Genomic DNA, 11,667 nt, shown 5'->3' on the forward strand with positions numbered 1-11,667 from the left:
AAACCCATTGTGTATCATTGATGTAACGTTAAAAGTGTTGTGTGGACCATGGTTTTGGTGGGAGAATTGATGATCAAAATATTCAGATTTAAGATTATTGATAAAAAGAACCAAAGGGGAGATTTTTTGGACAGCTCTTTCAAAGAGGCACAACATGGTCAGTGTTAGATTCTATAGCAATTAAAAATGCATAAACACTCCTGAATCATCTAGTATTTGAAACGAAGCAATGTGGAATTAGCAATTTACTATTTGAATGATATTGCATAATCCCTCTATTGTTACAGAGCACTTGTTCATGATAGTGTGATGATTATGTCACTGGACAAATAATCCAGAGAATGAGAATTTAAAACCTACCAAACTGTTGAAGAGTTTTAATTCAGTTTAAAATACCTGGAAAGAAAAGCACTGTTGTCAGTAAAAGTGACATGAAACTGTTGGATTGTTGTTTTTAAAAAAAACTCAACTGGTTCCTTTAGGGGAGGAAACTAAGTGTTGTTGGGTTTTTCAAATACCACTCTGAGGCAGAGGTGTGTAGAATATCAAAGTTTATTCAAACATATACATGAGAGTCTTTCCCAAAGAATCATTGGTTGCTATGGTCATATTTATATTTCCCCCCAAGTGTGACCAAATTATTTTGGCTAACCCAATTAATCTTAACCTAGTAATGACCACACTGGGACTTCAAATGTATTACCTGCACTACTTCAGGAAGCTAAAGGTAATATTAAATTGAAGGAAGAAGTACAATTATACAAAAATAAGTGGCAGGTCGGAAGACTGGACTGGACTGGACTAGGGTGGCACAGTGGTTCACACTACTGCTTCACAGCTCCAGGGACCTGGGTTCACTTCCTGGCTTGGGCCACTGCCTGTGTGGAGTTTGCACGTTCTCCTCGCGCCTGCGTGGGTTTCCTCCCACAGTCCAAAGATGTGCAGGTTACGTTGATTGGCCATGCTAAAAATTGCCCCTTAGAGATGCATAGATTAGAGGGATTAGCGGGTAAATATGTAGGGATGTGGGGGTAGGGCCTGGATGGGTTTATGGTGGGTGCAGACTTGATGGGCTGAACGGCCTCCTTCTGCATGATTCTATGAAAATATAAAAAACAGCACTAGTGACTTTAACAAATGAGAAATTAAAGTACGAGAGACATCAAGCTAGGAAAAAAAGGTAAAAATTTGTACAAGTATTTACAAAGAAAAAGAGTAACTAAAGGAATTCTCTAAAGAGTGAATCTGGGGAATTACAAAGAACAAAGAACAACCCAGCACGGGAAACAGGCCCTTTGGCCCAACGAGCCCGTGCCGCCGCATCCTCCTACACCTACCCTGCCCTGTGTGTATGTGAGTGGAACCCCTAATTTAGCCAGATTCAGGGGAGAATAGTGTCAATTTGTTACACCAATCAGCCTAAGAGCACATCTTTGGGATGTGGGAGGAAACTGGAGCGCCCGGAGGAAATCCACGCAACCACAGGCCCAAATCCATGTATCTGCGCAGCTAGCAGTGATAGTCACTGAGCTGTTGCGGCGCCCGTCTACTGGTCCAGGATTAAGCACACACACCGACACGAAGTACTAGGCCACTCCCGGAACCTCCAAGAGCAGCCCACGCACGACCCACCGTGTGCATGCCCCTTGTTTGACAACAAGGTAGACCGACACCTGCGGAATAAAAAGACAAAAACGTTAACATGTAATTCTACGTTTCCGGTGTCGTCCCAAGGCTCTGACCCTATTTAATACCCTCTACTATAACCCTCCATCCTTGTTTCGCTCATGTGTCTATCTAAGTAAACCTTAAACAAGTCCAACGTGCCTGCCTCCACCACCCTACTCGGTAGCACGTTCCATACCCCCACGACCCTCTGCGTGAAGAACCTTCCTCTCATATCCAAATTATACTTCTCCCCCCTCACCCTTAGATCGTGACCTCTCGTAATTGTCCCCAATCTAGGGAACAGCCTACCACTATTGACTGTATCTATTCCCTTCAGTATGTTATATACCTCTATCATGTCCCCCCTTAATCTCCGTCTTTCCAAGGAGAAGAGTCCCAGTATCTCCAACCTTTCCTCGTAACTCAGTCCTCCCATGCCAGGCAACATCCTGGTAAACATCCTCTACACTCTCTCCAGAGTCTCCACGTCCTTCTGGTAGTAAGGTGACCAGAACTGGACGCAGTACTCCAAATGCGGTCTAACCAACTTTCTGTACAACTGAAGCATTAGACGGCAGCTCCTGTACTCTATACCCCTTCCTATAAAGGCTAGCATTCCATAAGCTTTCCTCACAACCTTCTCTACTTGTGTCGCCACCTTCAGAGACCTGTGAACCTGCACTCCCAGGTCCCTCTGTGTTTCTGTACTCCTAATCGGTCTACCTTTTATCACGTAGCTCCTCTCTGCATTATTCCTTCCAAAATGCATCACCTCGCATTTGTCAGGATTAAATTCCATCTGCTGTCTATCTGTCCAGTGTACCAACCTATCTATATTCTGCTGTGTCACCTGACATTCCTCCTCGGTATCTGCCAATCCTGCCATCTTGGTGTCATCCGCAAACTTGCTGATCACACCACGTACACTCTCTTCCAAGTCGTTTATATATACTACAAAGAGGAGAGGTCCCAGAAATGAGCCCTGCGGCACACCACTGGTGACTGGCCTCCAGCCCGAAAAGGTCCCCTCGACAACTACTCTGTCTCCTATTGCCCAGCCAGTTTTCAATCCATCTAGCTACCTGTCCGTGTATCCCATGTGCCTTAACCTTTTCTACCAGCCTACCATGAGGGACTTTGTCAAATGCCTTACTGAAATCCATATAGATGACATCAACGGCTCGCCCATCATCAACCATTTTTGTCACCTCCTCAAAGAATTCTACCAGATTCGTAAGGCAAGACCTCCCCCTAACAAAGCCATGTTGCGTATCCCTAATCAGATCGCAATGCTCCAAATGCTCATACATCCTACCCCTAAGAATTTTTTCCAATAATTTTCCTACCACCAATGTCAAACTCACAGGTCTATAATTACCAGGGTTATCCCTACTACCTTTTTCAAACAGCGGTACAACATTAGCTACCCTCCAGTCTTCTGGGACCTCACCTGTGTCCAAAGATTTGCGTCAGAGGCCCAGCAATTTCATCTTTCACCTCCCTAAGCAGCCTGGGATAAATACCATCAGGCCCCGGAGCTTTATCCGTTTTTATGCTACCTAAAAACCTTAGCACTTTCTCCCTCGTAATGGATATTTCCTTCCACTGATCTACAGCTCCCTCCAAGACACTACACGACACCGAACCCCTCTCCTTCGTGAATACTGACGCAAAGTATTCATTCAGGATTAATAATGGAAAATAAGGAAACGGGGAAACATTTAACCAATATGTTGTGTTCTCACTGTAGAAGGCACAAATAACATCCTATATCAATAGGTGATAAGAGGGAGGAAGGAACTTAAAACAATTACAAGGGAAAGGGCACTAAGAAACTGTAGAGTCAGAGGTTTACAGCATGGAAACAGGCCCTTTGACCAAACTTGTCCATGCCGCCCTTTTTTTAAAACCCCTAAGCTAATCCCAATTGCCAGCATTTGGCTCATATCCCTCAATACCCATCTTATCTATGTAACTAAATGCTTTTTAAAAGACAAAATTGTACCCGCCTCTACTACTACCTCTCACAGCTTGTTCCAGACACTCTCTACCTCTGCATGAGAAAATTGCCCCTCTGCACATTCTTGTATCTCTCCCCCTCACCTTAAACCTATGCCCTCTAGTTTTAGACAGTCCTACCTTTGGGAAAAGATATTGACTATCTAGCTGATCTGTGCCCCTCATTATTTAATAGACCTCTATAAGGTCACCCTTCAGCCTCTTACGCTCCAGAAAAAAAAAGTCCCACTCTATCCAACCTCTCCTTGTAACTCAAACCGTCAAGTCCTGATAGCATCCTAGTAAATCTTTTCTACACTGTTTCTAGTTTAATAATATCCTCTCTATAATAGAGTGACTAGAATTACACACAGTATTCCACGTGTGGCCTTACCAATGTCTTGTACAACTTCAACAAGATGTCCCAATTCCTGTATTCAATGTTCAACCAATGAAAGCAAGCATGCTGAATGCTTTCTTCGCCGCTCTGTGCACTTATGATTCCACTTTCAAGGAGCTATGAATATGTACTCCTAGATCTCTCTGTTCTATAACTCTCCCCAGTGCCCTGCCATTAACTGAGTAAGTCCTGCCCTGGTTCAGTCTACCAAAATGTATCACCTCACATTTGTCTAAATTAAACTCCTCCTGCCATTTGTCAGCGCACTGGCCCAATTGATCAAGATCCCGTTGCAATTGGAGATAACTTGCTTCATTGTCCACTGTGTCACCAATCTTGGTGTCATCTGCAAACTTACTAACCATGCCTCCTGCATTCTCATCCAAATCATTAATATAAATGATAAATCAGAGCTAAAAGTTAACAAGTTCCCAGAATCTGATGGTCTTCATTTAGGGTCTTAAAATAAGTGGCTGTTGAGGGAGTAGATGCATTGGTTTTAACTTTCCAAAATTCCCGAGATTCTGGAACGGTCCTATCAAGATAATGAACAGTGAACTTTATTTAAGAAAGGAGGGAGACAGAAAGCTGAAAACTGTAGGCCAGTTAGTCTAATATCTGCCATAGATAAAATGCTGGAATCAATTATGAAAGAAGTTATAGCAGATTATAGACAACGTTAATGCAATTAGGCAGAGCTTTGTGAGAAGGAAATTGTGTTTGACTAATTTATTAGAGTTCCTTCAGGAAATAATAAGCAACGTGAACAAAGAGAAACCTGTGGTTGTGTTGTACCAGGATTTCAAAAAGACATTTGATTAGGTGCTACGTCAAAGTTTACCACGTAATACAAGAGCTCATCGTGTACGGGTAACTTTTTAGCATCAACTAGAGGATTGGTTAACAGGTTAACAGAAACAGTTGAGATAAATTGTTTATTTTTGAGTGCAAGATATAACCAATGGAGTGCCACAATGATCAGTGCTGGGACCTCAACTGTTTACAATCTATAGCAATGACTTGGGTGAAGGGACCAAATATATGGTTGCTAAATCTCCGGATGACACAAAGGTAGGAGAGTAAGTTGTGAAGAGGACATAGGTTCTGCAAAGGGACATAGATTAAATGAGTGAGCAAATATTTGTCAGATGAAGCATAATGTGGGAAAACGTGAACTTGTCCACTTTGGTAGGAACAATAGAAAAGTGGTTTAAATAATCACATGGAGAGAGATTGTAGAACTCTAAGGTACAGAAGGATCTGGGTATTCCAATACATCATCATAGAAGGTTAATATGCAGGACCAGCAAGTAATTAAAAAGGCAAATTGAACATCAGTATTTATTGTAAGGGGAATGAAATATAAAAATAAGCAAGTTTTGTATTGTGCACTATAGGAAAGTTGTATGGAGTCTTAGTTGGACCACATCTAGAATACTGAGTACAGGTTTGGTCTCCATAACTTAAAAAAGAATATAATCGCATTAGAAGCGGTTCAGAGAAGGTTAATTCAACTGATTCCTGGGACGAAGAAATTTATTTTATGAGGAAAGGTTGGACTTGAATCCATTGGAGTTTAGAAGAATGAGATGATCTGTTTGAACTCTACAGGTTGGGCTGAAGGACCTGTTTCCATGCTATAAACATCTTTGACTCTATAGGTCCTCAGGAGCCTTTCCTGAGTGGAAAAATCAGGTCTCACAAATTTGATTGCATTTTTTGAAGGCGTAACCAAAAAGGTAGATGAGGGCAATGCAGTTTATGTTGCATATGTAGACTTTAGCAAGGCCTTTGACAAGGTACTGCATGGTGGTTTGCTGCATAAGGTTAAACCTCACAGGATCCAGGATGAGGTAGCTAAATGGATACAAAATTGGCTTCATAACACAAGGTTTTGGAGGGTTGTTTTTCAAACTGGAGGCCTGTGACCAGTTGTGTGCCTCAGGTATCAGTGCTAGGTCTACTGTTATTTGTCATTTATATTAATGATTTGGATGAGAATATAGGAGGCATAGTTAGTGAGTTTGCAGATGACACTAAGATTGGTGGCATAGTGGACAATGAAGAATATTTTTTAGTGAAGAAGATTATCTCACATTGCAACAGGATCTTGATCAATTGGGCCAGTGGGCTGACGAATGGCAGATGGAGTTTAATTTAGATAAATGCGAGGTGATGCATTTTGGTAGATTGAACCAGGGCAGGACTTAGTTAATGGTAGAGTGTTCGGGAGTTATAGAGCAAAGAGATCTGGGGGTACAGGTTCATAGCTCCTTGAAAGTGGAGTCACAAGTGGACAGAGTTGTGAAGAAGGCATTCAGCATGCTTGGTTTCATCGATCAGAACATTGAATACAGGAGTCTTGTTGAAGTTGTACAAGACATTGGTTGGGCCAACTAAGTAACTAGGATGCTGCCGGAACCTAATGATTTGAGTCATAAGGAGCGGCTGGATAGACTGAGACTTTTTTCTCTGGAGCATAGCAGGCTGAGGAGTGATCTTATAGATGTCTATAAATAATGAGGGACATAGGTCAGCTAGATAGTCAGTATCTTTTCCCAAAGGTAGGGGAGTCTAAAACTATATGGTATAGATTTAAGGCGAGAGGGGAGAGATACAAAAGTGTCCAGACAGGCATTTCTTTCACGCACAGGGTGGGGGGTGAGTGCCTGGAACAAGCTGCCAGAGGTAGTAGTAGAGGCAGGTAGAATTTTGTCTTTTAGAAAGCACTTAGACAGTTACGTGGATAAGATGGGTCTAGAGGGATATGGGCCAAATGCGGGCAATTAGGACTAGCTTAGGGATTTTAAAGGGTGGCATGGACAAGTTGGCCAAAGGGCCTGTTTCCATACTGTAAACCTCTATAACTCTAATAGTATGGATGCTGAGATGGGAGGCACTAGAACAAGGGGACATAGTTTAAAAATAAGTGGTTTCCCATTTAAGATGGAGAGAAGTTTTTTCTGAGTTAGTCTATGGAATTCTCTTCCTTAGAGAGCAGTGGGGGCAAGATCATTAAATATTTTTCCTCCGGAGCACCCAGAGGAAACCCACAGAGACACAGGGAGAACGTGCAGACAGTGACTCAAGCTGGGAATCAAAACTGGGTCTCTGGCACTGCAAGGCAGCAGTGCTAACCACAGTGCCACCATGCTGCCCACTGTGGAGTTGGGCCACAATAAGCTTATCAAATGTTGCATTCAGTTCAGGGGGCTAAATGGCTTTGTCCTACTCTTAATTCAAATGTTCATGTGCTGAAAGATGGTGGAACAGTGGTACTGCCACTGGACTAATAATCCAGAAACCTGATTTAACTCACTGGGGACATGGGTTCAGATCAACAGATGGAAATTTAAATTGAATTAATTAATGTTTAAAAAATCTGGAATTGAAAGCTGGTCTCAGCAATGGCAACCATGAAATCATTATCAGTTATTGTAAAAATCCACTGATCCACCAATAGCTTTTAGCCTTAGCCTTCCCTGATCTGACCTGCATGTCAGTCCAGACCCACAGTAATCTGACTGACTCTGACTCTTACCTACCCTCTGAAATAACTGAGCAAATCATTCAGTTCAGGGGATGAGTGATAACCACATCCAATGAAAGAAAAAACTTGGTGTCCTTACCCAATCTGGCTAATATGTGACTCAAATCTCCACACCAAGTGACACTCAGTTGTATCAAGAGTGTCCACCACCATGCAGCCGGAGTCACTGGTTCGCAAAATTTTTTTTCTAGTCAGAAACAAACCTTGGTGCCTCTGATCGGAGTAACTTCGGTTTGGGGAGAACAGGAGTCAGAGCACAGACTTTGATAGGAAGTTGTGGAAGTGCTAAAGCGGTGAAGAATGGAATGACTCTTGCGTTATCCCTGCCAATCCACCGCTTTAATCTCAGTAGGCAATGTCCCTTTTTCATACTGTATTTAATACTTTTCCCTTCCTTTTCTACATCCAGCTGACACTTTTTAATTTTCCGTTGATGTGCTACCTGTGCTGGTGTCTACACCTTCGCTGTCGAGGGGCCTGCTTTCGGTCACACATCAAGTACACAAGGTGGATCTGCACTGTCCCCATGCACGTCTTCATAGTGGCTCTTCTCCTGTGGCAAGTCTACAGCTGCTACTTTCTGCTGATGACCTACGGGACAATTGCCTTCTTCCTGTCTCCAATAAGGACGTGGTCAGTGGTCTTGGCCCTGGTCCTTGTGTACAAGGCTTGGACTCTCAACAACTCCACCATTAGAACGTTTAAAGCTGAAATGAAGAAGTGCCCCTATTTCTGATGGCCTGTTGGGAACAACCCAGGAGCTGAACATACACTGATCAAACTTGTCAACTGCCAGTCTCGTATTGCAAAGAAATCTGTCAAAATCACATAGGATGATTGAAGATAAATGCTGTCAAACAATTTATTCCATTACCCTCCTCAAAATAAACTGCAGGGAGGGAAATAAAATGAAAATCTATTTTAAATGTAAATGGAGGTAATACTCAAGGAGGGCTCTGGTAGAAGTGGCTCATATTTTACTTCACTGTCACAAAAAGTATCTTTTCACAATGCCTGCTGGTCAGAATGTGAGGGATACTGTGCGCATGTGTATGTCTGTGCATATGCGCATTGCATCCTTTACACAACATTCCCTTCACCGCAGCTTTGGGAGCAGGCTTGAATAAAGCAATTGCTGCTGTTTCTGATCTCTCTATTGCTTTACAAGAATGATGTGCATTATGAAGAATAAGGGGTGTTGAACACAACATGAAAAACATTTAAAAGAATATTTGTCTGGTAGAATTCTGTGATTCTTCTGATTAATTCAGAACAAATTCAGCTTTGAGAGGCAAAAAGCAAAATGCTGTGGATGTTGGAGAACTGAATGAAAAAGCAGAAAATGTTGGCAAACACTCAAGTTCTGACAGCAACTGTGCAAAGTCATCTATCTTAAACATTGACTGTTTCTTTATCTATACTGTGGGAGAGCTGCCCATGGGATGGCAGAGGTGCCATCTTTTGGATGAGATTATAAACTGACTCCTCTCACATGGATGCAAAAGATTGAGTCGATATTTCAAACAAAAAAGGGAGAATTTTCCGGGTTTCCTGCTCAATCAAAAAGAAAAACTTGTATTTATATAGTGCCTTTCACAACTACCAGACCACTCAAATACTTTAAAGTCACTATTGTAATGTAGGAAATACGGCAGCAATTTGCATGCAGCATTGTGATGATGACCAGCTCATCTATTTTAGTGATGTTGATTAAGTTATAAATATTGGACAACCCCCAACAATACCATCCACCCCCCATCCACTCTTATTCAAAATGGTGCCAAGGAATGTTTTAGTCTATCCTGGAACCCGGATTGGGACTCACTGTAATGTCTCAGACAGAAGATAGAACCTCAAAGTGCAGCACTACCTCAATTCTGCACAGAATCTCAACTGCAACTAGGGATGGGCAATAAATGTTGATCAGCCAGTCACACCCATGTCCCATGAATGAAAAAAAAGTATCAGCCTTGTTTTTGTGCTGAAGTCCTGGAGTGGGGCTTAAACCTACAATCTTCTGATTCCAAAGCTATCAACTGGACCACAGCTAGCGTTAAAAATTATACCTCAAATCAGATTATTTCATCTTTATTATATTGCTGTTTGAAGAATATTATTGTGCACCAAAATTGGCTGCAGCATTTTATTAGATTACATGAATGACTATCGACTCAAAAGTGCTTTGAGAGATACCCTGACACTGTAACAGGCACTGCGAGATTGAAGTGGCTTTCTTTTTCTTCACAGTTGCATTTTCAGCATTTTCTGCTCTTTTTAATTTGGTGAATTTACCTCGCTATATGTTGTAATTCTATGTTAAAGAATTGTTTAAACAATTTACAAAATTATTATCCAGTGAAGCACTGAATCAAAACTCCTATACTTTGGGAACACTATATTTCAGAGATCTATTGGATTTTGAACACAAGTTGAATCACCTAGGTTGTCTTGCATGGAGGAATATTCACATTTTAGTGTGAGAAGAAATTGCTTATCACCAAGGAGAGATTTTGAAAAAATAAATAGCAAAATAGATGCTGTTTGGATGTTGTCAAATTTAGTTTAAAGCATACATGCTTCACTGATGCACTTTCAATAACATCGTATTCATATAGCAGCTTTAATGCCATAAAACAGCCCAAGGTGCTTCACAAACAAATCTTGATACAGATTCGTTTTAGGAGATATTAGGTTTTTTGTTCTTTTGTCCTATGTCAAAAAGGTGTCTTAAAGGAACGCAGAGATTTTGGGGATAGAATTCCAGAGTTTGGGGTGTAGAAAGCTGAAAGCCACATTAAGGGCAATAAGAATACAGATTTTTGTTAAAAGTTAAGAACCAAACTAGATGTGTGAGATTGGAATACATGGTAAAATAGGCTCGAGGGGCTGACAAGCTTCCTCCTGTTCTTATGAATCCTACTGACTTGTATATTAAAATGCTTACAATTATTACCATTGTAGTGCTTCTCCATTGAAATCAAAGGGAGAAGTTGTACATTTCTCCCCAACCCATTGAAATCTTCTTATTTGAGCTAAAGGTGATGCTATTTTTCAATCCAACACAATCTTGTCCCTCACAGAATGAGTCAGATAAGAAATTTGAGTGCATAATATCAGTGTCAAACTCTAGCAAGTTTGAGAGATAATGCATTGCCCAACATATATTTTTTAAAATTCAACTTTGGAAAAACAATCCCAAATTTTAAAAGACAAATGAGTCATATGAAATTACAACCTTCAAAGATTTGTATTCGACTATACAGACATGAGGTGCTTTCCAAGAATATACTGGAGTTGTTTTAACTTGCGAGGTTGGCATAACTACCACAGCTAAAAAATGTTGAGGCTCAAATTTACATTATCAACTCATGAAAGTATTAGTCATGTATAGTAAAAAGCAGTTGGGGCAGGGAAAGAGCCACTTTAATGGCAGCCAACTTAGGGAAACACGACTGCAAAAATCAGAATGTGCTTCAAATAGCTCAGGGGAAACTGGAGGGGAAATTTAGACTTCAGCTATGAAAGATGGGGTGCAATGGAAATGCTGAAATGTTATTGGATTCACCTATTTATAACCATTTTACACATGCTGCTATTCCCTACCCCTCTCTCCCCAAACACACAGTTGTAACTAAAATGTAGCCGAAAATATAGGGAGTCATAGCTGAACAATTCAAATTAAGCAAATATAGTTTTCCTCTCAAATTCCACCTAATAACAAGAGAAAGGAAGAGTAAACTTACATTTATGCAGGGTCTTTCAAAGCCCCAAGCCATCCAAAGAGTTTCAGTCAACAAATTACTTTGGAAATGCAGTTGTTGTAGTTTTGTAAATGCACTGAAGAGTTCTTCACTCATGAGAAGGGAAGTGAGGAGAACTAGATTCATTCATAAGATGCAATATGCTGCCTCAAAGGGATTCAGATTCCATAGGAACATTCAAAAGATAACTTTGTAAACCTGAGAGATCTAAATTATGATGTTTATGGGGGGAAAAGTATGGGCTGTGAGACTAAATTGGACAAAACTGGGACAAACACAATGGCTGAAGG

The 11,667-nt window shown here is 41.1% G+C and overlaps 1 protein-coding gene across 1 annotated transcript in view; it reads left to right on the plus strand.

Annotated features, from left to right (window-relative positions):
* tmem62 (transmembrane protein 62) overlaps nt 1–10,151 on the plus strand; it is an 84,112-nt gene extending 73,961 nt beyond the window's left edge. The window contains 1 exon segment of the mRNA XM_080202947.1: nt 8,026–10,151. Within this exon segment, the coding sequence (XP_080059073.1) occupies nt 8,026–8,352 (327 nt within the window). The 3' untranslated portion in view covers nt 8,353–10,151.
* Nucleotides 10,152–11,667: the final 1,516 nt, after the last annotated feature.

Source organism: Carcharhinus amblyrhynchos, chromosome 14 (genome assembly GCF_965287045.1).
Source record: "Carcharhinus amblyrhynchos chromosome 14, sCarAmb.v2.hapA, whole genome shotgun sequence".
Classification (NCBI taxonomy): domain Eukaryota; kingdom Metazoa; phylum Chordata; class Chondrichthyes; order Carcharhiniformes; family Carcharhinidae; genus Carcharhinus; species Carcharhinus amblyrhynchos.